Genomic DNA, 16,625 nt, shown 5'->3' with positions numbered 1-16,625 from the left:
TATTGTTTTTGGTCTTTGGAGTTTTCTCTTCCTGATCAAAAGGATGGAAACATACCACGCTGCATCGTGGTCCAATCGTTATGACGATCGTGACAGCTCTACAGTCATATCTCCTGTTGTTCCTAAGCAGCAGGCCAAACAGGAAGAGCACAACGACCTCACCTGCACCATCATAGTCTCCTTGTACTGTTTCTTCTGGGTGACCTTGATGGGCGGCAGCTTGGTGACAGCTGACACCAGGAAGTTCATGAGGATGTCTTCACAGTTAGACAGCTGGTCCACCAGGCCCCTCAGACTAGCCGGCAGGTAACTGGTGTACAGGTAGTGGTAATATCTACAGGTAAAGACAGGTACAGGTAGGGTTAGACCGGGAGGGTTAAGGTCAGGGTTCACAGTTAGACAGCTGGTCCACCAGGCCCCTCAGACTAGCCGGCAGGTAACTGGTGTACAGGAAGTGGTAATATCTACAGGTAAAGACAGGTAGTGGTAATATCTCCAGGTAGTGGTAATATCTACAGGTAGTGGTAATATCTACAGGTAGTGGTAATATCTACAGGTAGTGGTAATATCTACAGGTAGAGGTAATATCTACAGGTAGAGGTAATATCTACAGGTAGAGGTAATATCTACAGGTAGTGGTAATATCTACAGGTAAAGACAGGTAGTGGTAATATCTACAGGTAAAGACAGGTAGTGGTAATATCTACAGGTAAAGACAGGTAGTGGTAATATCTACAGGTAAAGACAGGTAGTGGTAATATCTACAGGTAAAGACAGGTAGTGGTAATATCTACAGGTAAAGACAGGTATTGGTAATATCTACAGGTAGTGGTAATATCTACAGGTAAAGACAGGTAGTGGTAATATCTCCAGGTAGTGGTAATATCTACAGGTAGAGGTAATATCTACAGGTAGTGGTAATATCTACAGGTAGAGGTAATATCTACAGGTAGAGGTAATATCTACAGGTAGAGGTAATATCTACAGGTAGTGGTAATATCTACAGGTAGTGGTAATATCTACAGGTAGTGGTAATATCTACAGGTAGTGGTAATATCTACAGGTAGTGGTAATATCTACAGGTAGAGGTAATATCTACAGGTAGAGGTAATATCTACAGGTAGTGGTAATATCTACAGGTAGAGGTAATATCTACAGGTAAAGACAGGTATTGGTAATATCTACAGGTAAAGACAGGTATTGGTAATATCTACAGGTAGTGGTAATATCTACAGGTAAAGACAGGTATTGGTAATATCTACAGGTAAAGACAGGTATTGGTAATATCTACAGGTAGTGGTAATATCTACAGGTAAAGACAGGTAGTGGTAATATCTACAGGTAAAGACAGGTAGTGGTAATATCTACAGGTAAAGACAGGTATTGGTAATATCTACAGGTAAAGACAGGTATTGGTAATATCTCCAGGTAGTGGTAATATCTACAGGTAAAGACAGGTAGTGGTAATATCTACAGGTAAAGACAGGTAGTGGTAATATCTACAGGTAGAGGTAATATCTACAGGTAAAGACAGGTAGTGGTAATATCTACAGGTAAAGACAGGTAGTGGTAATATCTACAGGTAGTGGTAATATCTCCAGGTAAAGACAGGTAGTGGTAATATCTCCAGGTAGTGGTAATATCTACAGGTAAAGACAGGTAGTGGTAATATCTACAGGTAAAGACAGGTAGTGGTAATATCTACAGGTAGAGGTAATATCTACAGGTAGTGGTAATATCTACAGGTAGTGGTAATATCTACAGGTAGAGGTAATATCTACAGGTAGAGGTAATATCTACAGGTAGTGGTAATATCTACAGGTAGAGGTAATATCTACAGGTAAAGACAGGTAGTGGTAATATCTACAGGTAAAGACAGGTAGTGGTAATATCTACAGGTAAAGACAGGTATTGGTAATATCTACAGGTAAAGACAGGTATTGGTAATATCTCCAGGTAGTGGTAATATCTACAGGTAAAGACAGGTAGTGGTAATATCTACAGGTAAAGACAGGTAGTGGTAATATCTACAGGTAGAGGTAATATCTACAGGTAAAGACAGGTAGTGGTAATATCTACAGGTAAAGACAGGTAGTGGTAATATCTACAGGTAGTGGTAATATCTCCAGGTAAAGACAGGTAGTGGTAATATCTCCAGGTAGTGGTAATATCTACAGGTAAAGACAGGTAGTGGTAATATCTACAGGTAAAGACAGGTAGTGGTAATATCTACAGGTAGAGGTAATATCTACAGGTAAAGACAGGTAGTGGTAATATCTACAGGTAGTGGTAATATCTACAGGTAAAGACAGGTAGTGGTAATATCTCCAGGTAGTGGTAATATCTACAGGTAAAGACAGGTAGTGGTAATATCTACAGGTAGTGGTAATATCTACAGGTAAAGACAGGTAGTGGTAATATCAACAGGTAGTGGTAATATCTACAGGTAGTGGTAATATCTACAGGTAAAGACAGGTAGTGGTAATATCTACAGGTAAAGACAGGTAGTGGTAATATCTACAGGTAGAGGTAATATCTACAGGTAAAGACAGGTAGTGGTAATATCTACAGGTAAAGACAGGTAGTGGTAATATCTCCAGGTAAAGACAGGTAGTGGTAATATCTCCAGGTAGTGGTAATATCTACAGGTAGTGGTAATATCTCCAGGTAGTGGTAATATCTACAGGTAGTGGTAATATCTCCAGGTAGTGGTAATATCTACAGGTAAAGACAGGTAGTGGTAATATCTCCAGGTAGTGGTAATATCTACAGGTAGAGGTAATATCTCCAGGTAAAGACAGGTAGTGGTAATATCTACAGGTAGTGGTAATATCTACAGGTAAAGACAGGTAGTGGTAATATCTACAGGTAGTGGTAATATCTACAGGTAAAGACAGGTAGTGGTAATATCTCCAGGTAGTGGTAATATCTACAGGTAAAGACAGGTAGTGGTAATATCTACAGGTAGTGGTAATATCTACAGGTAAAGACAGGTAGTGGTAATATCTACAGGTAAAGACAGGTAGTGGTAATATCTACAGGTAGAGGTAATATCTACAGGTAAAGACAGGTAGTGGTAATATCTACAGGTAGTGGTAATATCTCCAGGTAAAGACAGGTAGTGGTAATATCTCCAGGTAAAGACAGGTAGTGGTAATATCTCCTGGTAAAGACAGGTAGTGGTAATATCTACAGGTAGTGGTAATATCTACAGGTAAAGACAGGTAGTGGTAATATCTACAGGTAAAGACAGGTAGTGGTAATATCTACAGGTAAAGACAGGTAGCGGTAATATCTCCAGGTAGTGGTAATATCTACAGGTAAAGACAGGTAGTGGTAATATCTCCAGGTAGTGGTAATATCTACAGGTAAAGACAGGTAGTGGTAATATCTACAGGTAGTGGTAATATCTCCAGGTAAAGACAGGTAGTGGTAATATCTCCAGGTAAAGACAGGTAGTGGTAATATCTACAGGTAGTGGTAATATCTACAGGTAAAGACAGGTAGTGGTAATATCTACAGGTAGTGGTAATATCTCCAGGTAAAGACAGGTAGTGGTAATATCTAGAGGACAGGTAACATTAGTTGGGAGTCAGAGTTTATTCAGCTCCCCTATAGCTGTTTTGATATGAAACAGTCAACGCTGCGACGGTAGTCCCCATCCTACTCCTGGAGAGCTAACTACCCTCCTGACCCGTCTTGTTTCAGCCCTTAATCTAACAAACCTGATTCTTCTCACCTGTGGTATATAGCAGCTCCTGTCAGGACCATAGAGTAGTCATTGGTCCACTTGGAGGTGTAACCCCACCTCTCCTTGTTGCTGTCCCAGAAATGACTCCTGGCCGGGTATCCCACAATCCTCTCTGGGAAACTCTGCCACACCGTGAAAGCAAAGTCCACCTGCAAAAAGGGAGAGAGAGTGGTTGACATTGAGCACCTAAAGCTCGTTATACAACTACAGTTGTCACGACTTCCGCCGAAGTCGGGTCCTCTCCTTGTTCGGGGCGGCATTTGGCGGTCGGCGTCACCGGCTATCTAGCCTTCGCCGCTCCATTTTTCCATTTGTTTTGTCTTGTTCCCTGCACACCTGGTTTACATTCCCCAATCACACTGCATGTATGTATTCCTCGGTTCCCCCCCATGTCTTTGTGTGGAATTGTTTTTGTTACGTGTTTCATGTTACGCGCCAGGCTGGTTTTTTCCCTGTATTCCGTGGTATTTCACGAAGGATGTTTAATTGTTAAACATTTGCTTATTTTTTTGTGACTGTTTCACGGCCTTGCACTTTTTGACCTTTGTCTGGAGGTTTTGACGCAGTGGCGTCTGTCTGTTTTATTTGCCTCTGCCTTAATAAAGTGTACGCCTGTTCACAACTCTCTGCTCTCCTGCACCTGACTTCTCCACCAGTAGCGCACAACCTTGACAACAGTATATGATGCAATCGATTCAGGATGCATCTGAATCCAGCATGTATAGATGACGTTGACCGTTTGTTGCCCATGTCATTTATATAAATGGTGAACACCGGGCTATCTGCATTGTGTCCCACCCACCAACCGCCAACCCCTCTTTTTACGCTACTGCTACTCTCTGTTCATCATATATGCATTGTCACTTTAACCATATCTACATGTACATACTACCTCAATCAGCCTGACTAACCGGTGTCTGTCTGTATGTAGCCTCGCTACTTTTATAGCCTCGCTACTGTATATAGCCTGTCTTTTTACTGTTGTTTTATTTCTTTACTTACCTATTGTTCAGCTAATACCTTTTTTGCACTATTGGTTAGAGCCTGTAAGTAAGCATTTCACTGTATTCAGCGCACGTGACAAATAAACGTTGATTTGATTTGATAACTGGGCCTAAAATAGAACCCTGTGGTACCCCTTTAGTTTACATACAGTAATAAACTACTGGCAGTAACTCACCTCAGTAGTAGAGAGAACTGGGCCTAAAATAGAACCCTGTGGTACCCCTTTAGTTTACATACAGTAATAAACTACTGGCAGTAACTTACCTCAGTAGTAGAGAGAAATGGGCCTAAAATAGAACCCTGTGGTACCCCTTTAGTTTACATATGGTAATAAACTACTGGCAGTAACTCACCTCAGTAGTAGAGAGAACTGGGCCTAAAATAGAACCCTGTGGTACCCCTTTAGTTTACATACAGTAATAAACTACTGGCAGTAACTCACCTCAGTAGTAGAGAGAACTGGGCCTAAAATAGAACCCTGTGGTACCCCTTTAGTTTACATACAGTAATAAACTACTGGCAGTAACTCACCTCAGTAGTAGAGAGAACTGGGCCTAAAATAGAACCCTGTGGTACCCCTTTAGTTTACATACAGTAATAAACTACTGGCAGTAACTCACCTCAGTAGTAGAGAGAACTGTATCCTCGTCCAGACTCAGAACGGCGTCTGTTGGTATTGTGTCATAGGGCAGGAAACGACTGCTCATCACCTGAAGACACAGCAACAAACAGTAGGACTCTTCACTGCAACAACAATCAATACAAGTCACTAGATATCTGAGAACAATCAATACAAGTCACTAGATATCTGAGGACAATCAATACAAGTCACTAGATATCTGAGGACAATCAATACAAGTCACTAGATATCTGAGGACAATCAATACAAGTCACTAGATATCTGAGAACAATCAATACAAGTCACTAGATATCTGAGGACAATCAATACAAGTCACTAGATATCTGAGGACAATCAATACAAGTCACTAGAATGTGCTTACTAGGGCTACATTTAGACTTTTCTCTGTATCCATCAGCATATTAATGTATGTGAAGCTATCGGAGAAGAGGACTTACTCTCCCCATCTATGGCCAGGACAGGTACTGAGGACTCACCTTGCTCTCCCCCTCTATGACCAGGACAGGTACTGAGGACTCACCTTACTTTCCTCATCTATGACCAGGACAGGTACTGAGGACTCACCTTACTCTCCCCATCTATGACCAGGACAGGTACTGAGGACTCACCTTACTCTCCCCATCTATGACCAGGACAGGTACAGAGGTGGCAGGCCAGCGGTGTTTGGCCGGGAGGGGCTTGTCACAGTTCCATAGGACTATCACCTGGAAAAACATTACATACATTTAAACATGAAATTACGTTTTCCTTAGGATGGATTATACCAAAAGCTACTACAGTTGAAGTCGGACGTTTACATAGATAAATGCATTTAAACTCCGTTTTTCATAATCCCTGACATTTAATCCTAGTAAAAATTCCCTGTTTTAGGTCAGTTAGGATCACTACTTTATTTTATGAATGTGACATGTCAGAATAATAGTAGTGATTTATTTCATCTTTTATTTCTTTCATCACATTCCCAGAGTGTCAGAAGTTTACATACACTCAATTAGTATTCGGTAGCATTGCCTTTAAATTGTTTAATTTGGGTCAAACGTTTCGGGTAGCCTTCCACAAGCTTCCCACAATAAGTTGGGTGAATTTTGGCCCATTCCTCCTGACAGAGCTGGTGTAACGGAGTCAGGTTTGTAGGCCTCCTTGCTCGCACACACTTTTTCAGTTCTGCCCACAAATTTTCTATAGGATTGAGGTCAGGGCTTTGTGATGGCCACTCCAATACCTTGACTTTGTTGTCCTTAAGCCATTTTGCCACAACTTTGGAAGTATGCTTGGAGTCATTGTCCATTTGGAAGACCCATTTGTGACCAAGCTTTAACTTCCTGACGGATGTCTTGATGTTGCTTCAATATATGCACATAATTTTCCTCATGATGCCATCGATTTTGTGAAGTGGACCAGACCCACCTGCAGCAAAGCATCCCCACAACATGATGCTGCCACCCCCGTGCTTCACGGTTGGGATGGTGTTCTTCGGTTTGCAAGCCTCCCCCTTTTTCCTCCAAACATAACGATGGTCATTATGGCCAAACAGTTCTATTTTTGTTTCATCAGACCAGAGGACATTTCTCCAGAAAGTACGATCTTTGTCCCCATGTGCAGTTGCAAACCGTAGTCTGGCTTTTTTAAGGCGGTTTTGGAGCAGTGGCTTCTTCCTTGCTGAGCGGCCGTTCAGGTTATGTTGATATAGGACTCGTTTTACAGTGGATATAGATACTTTTGTACCTGTTTCCTCCAGCATCTTCACAAGGTCCTTTGCTGTTGTTCTGGGATTGATTTGCACTTTTCGCACAAAGTACGTTCATCTCTAGGAGACAGAACGCGTCTCCTTCCTCAGCGGTATGACGGCTTCGTGGTCCCATGGTGTTTATACTTGCATAATATTGTTTGTACAGATGAACGTGGTACCTTCAGGCGTTTGGAAATTGCTCCCAAGGATGAACCAGACTTGTGGAGGTCTACAATTTTTGTTCTGAGGTCTTGGCTGATTTCTTTTAATTTTCCCATGATGTCAAGCAAAGAGGCACAGAGTTTGAAGGTAGGCCTTGAAATACATCCACAGGTACACCTCCAATTGACTGAAATTATGTCAATTAGCCTATCAGAAGCTTCTAAAGCCATGAAATCATTTTCTGGAATTTTCCAAGCTGTTTAAAGGCACAGTCAACTTAGTGTATGTAAACTTCGGACCCACTGAAATTGTGATACAGTGAATTATAAGTGAAATAATCTGTCTGTAAACAATTGTTGGAGAATTACTTGTGTCATGCACAAAGTAGATGTCCTGACCGACTTGCCAAAACTATAGTTTGTTGACAAGAAATTTGTGGAGTGGTTGAACAACGAGTTTTAATGACTCCAACCTAAGTGTATGTAAACTTCAGACTTCAACTGTATATGAATTATGATGACCTGATATAAAAGCACACATTCATGTAACATTGATAAAGACATCTATATGGGTGACAACATGACATGTGCAGCACAGAGATATAATTATACATCTAACTCAAATATATAATTATACATCTAACTCAAATATATAATTATACATCTAACTCAAATATAACAAGGTTCTTGGTGCAGAAGGAGTTATATTTCTGGGTTCATTCTACGACTCATGCCAACCACATACAGCATGGCGTTAGCTGTTACCTAGACAACGTACTGAGACGTGGCAACCTGCCACCAAGAGCCAAATATCTACTTTCTACAAGGTCAGGTTACTGAAGGATTTCTGGGTTCATTCTATGACTCATGATGGGCATGTGGTGCTGGGAGTGACCTGGGCACACAAACAGTATTGGCATTGATAGTCCACCTGGACACAGTGTTGAGATGTGAGTTAGTTAGTCTACCTGGACACAGTGTTGAGATGTGAGTTAGTTAGTCTACCTGGACACAGTGTTGAGATGTGAGTTAGTTAATCTACCTGGACACAGTGTTGAGATGTGAGTTAGTTAATCTACCTGGACACAGTGTTGAGATGTGAGTTAGTTAGTCCACCTGGACACAGTGTTGAGATGTGAGTTAGTTAGTCTACCTGGACACAGTGTTGAGATGTGAGTTAGTTAGTCTACCTGGACACAGTGTTGAGATGTGAGTTAGTTAGTCTACCTGGACACAGTGTTGAGATGTGAGTTAGTTAGTCTACCTGGACACAGTGTTGAGATGTGAGTTAGTTAGTCCACCTGGACACAGTGTTGAGATGTGAGTTAGTTAATCTACCTGGACACAGTGTTGAGATGTGAGTTAGTTAATCTACCTGGACACAGTGTTGAGATGTGAGTTAGTTAATCTACCTGGACACAGTGTTGAGATGTGAGTTAGTTAGTCCACCTGGACACAGTGTTGAGATGTGAGTTAGTTAGTCTACCTGGACACAGTGTTGAGATGTGAGTTAGTTAGTCTACCTGGACACAGTGTTGAGATGTGAGTTAGTTAGTCCACCTGGACACAGTGTTGAGATGTGAGTTAGTTAATCTACCTGGACACAGTGTTGAGATGTGAGTTAGTTAATCTACCTGGACACAGTGTTGAGATGTGAGTTAGTTAATCTACCTGGACACAGTGTTGAGATGTGAGTTAGTTAGTTAATCTACCTGGACACAGTGTTGAGATGTGAGTTAGTTAATCTACCTGGACACAGTGTTGAGATGTGAGTTAGTTAATCTACCTGGACACAGTGTTGAGATGTGAGTTAGTTAGTTAATCTACCTGGACACAGTGTTGAGATGTGAGTTAGTCCACCTGGACACAGTGTTGAGATGTGAGTTAGTTAGTCTACCTGGACACAGTGTTGAGATGTGAGTTAGTTAATCTACCTGGACACAGTGTTGAGATGTGAGTTAGTTAATCTACCTGGACACAGTGTTGAGATGTGAGTTAGTTAATCTACCTGGACACAGTGTTGAGATGTGAGTTAGTTAGTCTACCTGGACACAGTGTTGAGATGTGAGTTAGTTAGTCTACCTGGACACAGTGTTGAGATGTGAGTTAGTTAGTCTACCTGGACACAGTGTTGAGATGTGAGTTAGTTAATCTACCTGGACACAGTGTTGAGATGTGAGTTAGTTAGTTAGTCTACCTGGACACAGTGTTGAGATGTGAGTTAGTTAATCTACCTGGACACAGTGTTGAGATGTGAGTTAGTTAATCTACCTGGACACAGTGTTGAGATGTGAGTTAGTTAGTCTACCTGGACACAGTGTTGAGATGTGAGTTAGTTAGTTAATCTACCTGGACACAGTGTTGAGATGTGAGTTAGTTAGTTAATCTACCTGGACACAGTGTTGAGATGTGAGTTAGTTAGTCTACCTGGACACAGTGTTGAGATGTGAGTTAGTTAATCTACCTGGACACAGTGTTGAGATGTGAGTTAGTTAGTTAATCTACCTGGACACAGTGTTGAGATGTGAGTTAGTTAGTCTACCTGGACACAGTGTTGAGATGTGAGTTAGTTAGTTAATCTACCTGGACACAGTGTTGAGATGTGAGTTAGTTAATCTACCTGGACACAGTGTTGAGATGTGAGTTAGTTAGTTAATCTACCTGGACACAGTGTTGAGATGTGAGTTAGTTAGTCTACCTGGACACAGTGTTGAGATGTGAGTTAGTTAGTTAGTCTACCTGGACACAGTGTTGAGATGTGAGTTAGTTAGTCTACCTGGACACAGTGTTGAGATGTGAGTTAGTTAATCTACCTGGACACAGTGTTGAGATGTGAGTTAGTTAGTTAATCTACCTGGACACAGTGTTGAGATGTGAGTTAGTTAGTCTACCTGGACACAGTGTTGAGATGTGAGTTAGTTAGTTAGTCTACCTGGACACAGTGTTGAGATGTGAGTTAGTTAATCTACCTGGACACAGTGTTGAGATGTGAGTTAGTTAGTTAATCTACCTGGACACAGTGTTGAGATGTGAGTTAGTTAGTCCACCTGGACACAGTGTTGTGATGTGAGTTAGTTAATCTACCTGGACACAGTGTTGAGATGTGAGTTAGTTAATCTACCTGGACACAGTGTTGAGATGTGAGTTAGTTAATCTACCTGGACACAGTGTTGAGATGTGAGTTAGTTAATCTACCTGGACACAGTGTTGAGATGTGAGTTAGTTAGTCTACCTGGACACAGTGTTGAGATGTGAGTTAGTTAGTCTACCTGGACACAGTGTTGAGATGTGAGTTAGTTAGTCTACCTGGACACAGTGTTGAGATGTGAGTTAGTTAGTCTACCTGGACACAGTGTTGAGATGTGAGTTAGTTAATCTACCTGGACACAGTGTTGAGATGTGAGTTAGTTAATCTACCTGGACACAGTGTTGAGATGTGAGTTAGTTAATCTACCTGGACACAGTGTTGAGATGTGAGTTAGTTAGTCTACCTGGACACAGTGTTGAGATGTGAGTTAGTTAATCTACCTGGACACAGTGTTGAGATGTGAGTTAGTTAGTCTACCTGGACACAGTGTTGAGATGTGAGTTAGTTAGTCCACCTGGACACAGTGTTGAGATGTGAGTTAGTTAATCTACCTGGACACAGTGTTGAGATGTGAGTTAGTTAATCTACCTGGACACAGTGTTGAGATGTGAGTTAGTTAGTCCACCTGGACACAGTGTTGAGATGTGAGTTAGTTAGTCTACCTGGACACAGTGTTGAGATGTGAGTTAGATAATCTACCTGGACACAGTGTTGAGATGTGAGTTAGTTAGTCCACCTGGACACAGTGTTGAGATGTGAGTTAGTTAGTTAATCTACCTGGACACAGTGTTGAGATGTGAGTTAGTTAATCTACCTGGACACAGTGTTGAGATGTGAGTTAGTTAGTCCACCTGGACACAGTGTTGAGATGTGAGTTAGTTAATCTACCTGGACACAGTGTTGAGATGTGAGTTAGTTAGTCCACCTGGACACAGTGTTGAGATGTGAGTTAGTTAATCTACCTGGACACAGTACTGGGACTTGGCGACAGCCAGCAGTAGCTTGAGGATGGGCTGAGACTGGGAAACCAGGGGAGTCACAGCATGGATGATCGCCGTGAACTCGGGACGAGGCTTGATACCTGAAACACAGTCAAATAACAACAATATGAACTATATCAGATCCACTTCCAGTCGTCAGTGCACACATTTATGAGTGTACGTGATCCCTGCAGGAATTGAACCTTTACAACCCTGGCACGGCTAACGCCAACGCTCTTTACCCACTGAGCTACACAGGACGAATGTCAAAGTCAACAACGTTATCGCGATTATTTATATATTAACACCAAAGAGGCTGGAAATGTGTCCCTCCCTTCACACATTGCATCTCATCACGGTGCATTGTTTGAGGCACAGCCTAGAAGGGACTTCGGTTGAAAATTAGCCGGCTGGCTAAAACAGGCACTTTTACTGAAACGTTTATTAATGTGCACTGTTCCTGTAAAAAATAAAATAAATTCAACTCAACAGTGATATAGCCAGTGAATACAGCAGCTAGCTGCCAGTCAGAATATTTGACACTTAGATCGTTCCTCATCAATTCTCCCAATCCAGAATCCCACTACTTCCATACTGCCCCCCCCACTACTTCCATACTGCCCCCCCCCCCCCACTACTTCCATACTGCCCCCCCCCACTACTTCCATACTGCCCCCCCCACTACTTCCATACTGCCCCCACCCCCACTACTTCCATACTGCCCCCCCCCCCCCACTACTTCCATACTGCCCCCCCCCCCACTACTTCCATACTGCCCCCCCCCACTACTTCCATACTGCCCCCCCCCCTACTTCCATACTGCCCCCCCCACTACTTCCATACTGCCCCCCCCCACTACTTCCATACTGCCCCCCCCCCCACTCCCATACTGCCCCCCCCCCACTACTTCCATACTGCCCCCCCCCCACTACTTCCATACTGCCCCCCCCCACTACTTCCATACTGCCCCCCCCCCCCCTGACTACTTCCATACTGCCCCCCCCCCACTACTTCCCATACTGCCCCCCCCCCACTACTCCCATACTGCCCCCCCCCCACTACTTCCATACTGCCCCCCCCCACTACTTCCATACTGCCCCCCCCCACTACTTCCATACTGCCCCCCCCCCCCACTACCTCCATACTGCCCCCCCCCCCCACTACTTCCATACTGCCCCCCCCCCACTACTTCCATACTGCCCCCACCCCACTAGTTCCATACTGCCCCCCCCCCCACTACTTCCATACTGCCCCCCCCCCCCACTACTTCCATACTGCCCCCAACCCCACTACTTCCATACTGCCCCCCCCCCCCACTACTTCCATACTGCCCCCCCCCCACTACTTCCATACTGCCCCCAACCCCACTACTTCCATACTGCCCCCCCCCCCCCCCACTACTTCCATACTGCCCCCCCCCCCCCCACTACTTCCATACTGCCCCCAACCCAACTACTTCCATACTGCCCCCCCCACTACTTCCATACTGCCCCCCCCCCCCACTACTTCCATACTGCCCCCCCCCCCCCACTACTTCCATACTGCCCCCAACCCAACTACTTCCATACTGCTCCCCCCCACTACTTCCATACTGCCCCCCCCCCCAACTACTTCCATACTGCTCCCCCCCACTACTTCCATACTGCCCCCCCCCCCCCACTACTTCCATACTGCCCCCAACCCTACTTCCATACTGCCCCCCCCCCCACTACTTCCATACTGCCCCCCCCCCCCCACTACTTCCATACTGCCCCCAACCCAACTACTTCCATACTGCTCCCCCCCACTACTTCCATACTGCCCCCCCCCCAACTACTTCCATACTGCTCCCCCCCACTACTTCCATACTGCCCCCCCCCCACTACTTCCATACTGCTCCCCCCCACTACTTCCATACCGCCCCCCCCCCCACTTCCATACCCCCCCCCCCCCCCCCCCCCTACTTCCATACCGCCCCCCCCCACTACTTCCATACTGTCCCCCCCCCGCCCCACTACTTCCATACCGCCCCCCCCACTACTTCCATACTGTCCCCCCCCCGCCCCACTACTTCCATACCGCCCCCCCCACTACTTCCATACTGTCCCCCCCCCGCCCCACTACTTCCATACCGCCCCCCCCACTACTTCCATACTGTCCCCCCCCCGCCCCACTACTTCCATACCGCCCCCCCCACTACTTCCATACTGTCCCCCCCCCACTACTTCCATACTGTCCCCCCCCCGCCCCACTACTTCCATACCGCCCCCCCCACTACTTCCATACTGTCCCCCCCCACTACTTCCATACTGTCCCCCCCCCGCCCCACTACTTCCATACCGCCCCCCCCACTACTTCCATACTGTCCCCCCCCCGCCCCACTACTTCCATACTGCCCCCCCCACTACTTCCATACTGTCCCCCCCCCGCCCCACTACTTCCATACTGCCCCCCCCACTACTTCCATACTGTCCCCCCCCCGCCCCACTACTTCCATACCGCCCCCCCCCGCTACTTCCAAACTTCCATCTGAATTACCCTGGACACCTGATCATCAACCTTGTATTGCTAACTGATGTAATATGCATCTATATAAGAGAGCACATGAATGTAGAACAGTGTCATCAACAATCAGTATTATTGACTGTACGTTTTGTTTATTCCATGTGTAACTCTTGTGTTGTTGTTTGTGTCGCACTGCTTTGCTTTATTCTTGGCCAGGTCACAGTTGTAAATGAGAACTTGTTCCAAACTAGCCTACCTGGTTAAATAAAGGTGAAATAAATTTAAAAAATAAAGAAAATACAGATGAATCTACATTTCCCCCGTTTTACCAATGTCATTTATAGAAATGGTAAAAGGACTGGGCCTAAAATAGAAGCTTTTGCTACACTCTTTTGTAATGTTCATGAAATCAGATTTACAACCATCCACATGAATGTTCTGGGTTCTCTTTAACAGATGGTTGCAAGACTCACCGACATGTAGCTTGGCGTAGTGGAAGATCTGAGCAATACAAAGTGGGAGAATGTAGATGATCGTGGAACAACACCACAAGATATGTTACAGTAGGACTCACCTCGCTTGGCGAAGGGGAAGTCTACCAGATAGATTTAAATGGTGAACTGAACAGGGTCTAAAATAGAACCTTGCGGTACCCCTGTTGTATTTGCCCAGAGAACCAAATTCATGACCATCCACATTGATGAACTTTGATACACATTGAGATCTATCTGAAGATAGTTGCAGGACTCACCTAGCTTGGCATAGTGGAAAGGGAAGTCTCCCAGGTATGAGGAGTACTGAGGCAGGGAGTAGAGACCTCCAGGAAGACTGTTCCACATCAGGTTACTACGGGCTGCATGCTGGAGCACCCGGTCATGGATGATCTGGTACAGGGAGAGAAACAGAGGCAAATCAACAATAGTAATAATCAAAGCTGCTAACAAGACAATTCACTGGTCAGTTGACATGCTGAAAAGGATTTCCTCAAGAGGCACCCAAGCAGAGCTACGTCCAAGAAGGCCTCTGAGTAGCTCTCTGACAAACACCTGTTACTACTACTAGTAGTAGTAGTACTAGTAGTAGTGGTAGTAGTAGTAATAGTAGTAGTAGTAGTAATAGTAGTGGTAGTAGTAGTAGTAGTGGTAGTAGTAGTAGTACTAGTAGTAGTGGTAGTAGTAATAATAGTAGTAGTATTAGTAGTATCAGTAGTAGTAGTAATAATAATAGTAGTAATAGTAGCAGTAGTTGTTGTAATATTAGTAATAGTAGTGGTAGTAGTAGTAGTAGTAATAATAGTAGTGGTAGTAGTAGTAGTACTAGTAGTAGTGGTAGTAGTAATAATAGTAGTAGTAGTAGTAGTATCAGTAGTAGTAGTAATAATAGTAGTAATAGTAGCAGTAGTTGTTGTAATATTAGTAGTAGTAGTAGTAGTAGTAGTAGCAGTAGTAGTAGTAATAGTAGCAGTAGTAGTAGTAATAGTAGCAGTAGTAGCAGTATATGGTCCTCTTACCTCTAGTGTTGTGAGTACTATCCTCTCTACAGAAGAGTAGCAGTATATGGTCCTCTTACCTCTAGTGTTGTGAGTACTATCCTCTCTACAGAAGAGTAGCAGTATATGGTCCTCTTACCTCTAGTGTTGTGAGTACTATCCTCTCTACAGAAGAGTAGCAGTATATGGTCCTCTTACCTCTAGTGTTGTGAGTACTATCCTCTCTACAGAAGAGTAGCAGTATACGGTCCTCTTACCTCTAGTGTTGTGAGTACTATCCTCTCTACAGACGAGTAGCAGTATATGGTCCTCTTACCTCTAGTGTTGTGAGTACTATCCTCTCTACAGAAGAGTAGCAGTAGCAGCAGTATATGGTCCTCTTACCTCTAGTGTTGTGAGTACTATCCTCTCTACAGAAGAGTAGCAGTAGCAGCAGTATATGGTCCTCTTACCTCTAGTGTTGTGAGTACTATCCTCTCTACAGACGAGTAGCAGTATATGGTCCTCTTACCTCTAGTGTTGTGAGTACTATCCTCTCTACAGACGAGTAGCAGTATACGGTCCTCTTACCTCTAGTGTTGTGAGTACTATCCTCTCTACAGACGAGTAGCAGTATATGGTCCTCTTACCTCTAGTGTTGTGAGTACTATCCTCTCTACAGACGAGTAGCAGTATATGGTCCTCTTACCTCTAGTGTTGTGAGTACTATCCTCTCTACAGAAGAGTAGCAGTAGCAGCAGTATATGGTCCTCTTACCTCTAGTGTTGTGAGTACTATCCTCTCTACAGACGAGTAGCAGTATATGGTCCTCTTACCTCTAGTGTTGTGAGTACTATCCTCTCTACAGAAGAGTAGCAGTAGCAGCAGTATATGGTCCTCTTACCTCTAGTGTTGTGAGTACTATCCTCTCTACAGACGAGTAGCAGTATATGGTCCTCTTACCTCTAGTGTTGTGAGTACTATCCTCTCTACAGAAGAGTAGCAGTATATGGTCCTCTTACCTCTAGTGTTGTGAGTACTATCCTCTCTACAGAAGAGTAGCAGTAGCAGCAGTATATGGTCCTCTTACCTCTAGTGTTGTGAGTACTATCCTCTCTACAGACGAGTAGCAGTATATGGTCCTCTTACCTCTAGTGTTGTGAGTACTATCCTCTCTACAGAAGAGTAGCAGTATACGGTCCTCTTACCTCTAGTGTTGTGAGTACTATCCTCTCTACAGAAGAGTAGCAGTAGCAGCAGTATATGGTCCTCTTACCTCTAGTGTTGTGAGTACTATCCTCTCTACAGACGAGTAGCAG

The 16,625-nt window shown here is 44.1% G+C and overlaps 1 protein-coding gene across 2 annotated transcripts in view; it reads right to left on the bottom strand.

Annotated features, from left to right (window-relative positions):
* The window catches only part of LOC120040883 (exostosin-1a-like), a 141,769-nt gene that overhangs the window by 5,585 nt on the left and 119,559 nt on the right, over positions 1 to 16,625 (bottom strand). For both annotated transcript variants that reach the window (XM_038985870.1, XM_038985871.1), the window contains 6 exons: positions 14,590 to 14,722; positions 11,337 to 11,455; positions 6,005 to 6,100; positions 5,377 to 5,466; positions 3,740 to 3,900; positions 163 to 334 (listed from right to left, as the gene is read on the bottom strand). In XM_038985870.1, the coding sequence (XP_038841798.1) occupies positions 163 to 334; positions 3,740 to 3,900; positions 5,377 to 5,466; positions 6,005 to 6,100; positions 11,337 to 11,455; positions 14,590 to 14,722 (771 nt within the window). The remainder of the gene's footprint in view (positions 1 to 162; positions 335 to 3,739; positions 3,901 to 5,376; positions 5,467 to 6,004; positions 6,101 to 11,336; positions 11,456 to 14,589; positions 14,723 to 16,625) is intronic.

The sequence above is a fragment of the Salvelinus namaycush genome, unplaced genomic scaffold, assembly GCF_016432855.1.
Source record: "Salvelinus namaycush isolate Seneca unplaced genomic scaffold, SaNama_1.0 Scaffold39, whole genome shotgun sequence".
NCBI classification, from domain to species: domain Eukaryota; kingdom Metazoa; phylum Chordata; class Actinopteri; order Salmoniformes; family Salmonidae; genus Salvelinus; species Salvelinus namaycush.
This window is presented reverse-complemented; position numbering and strand designations above follow the sequence as displayed.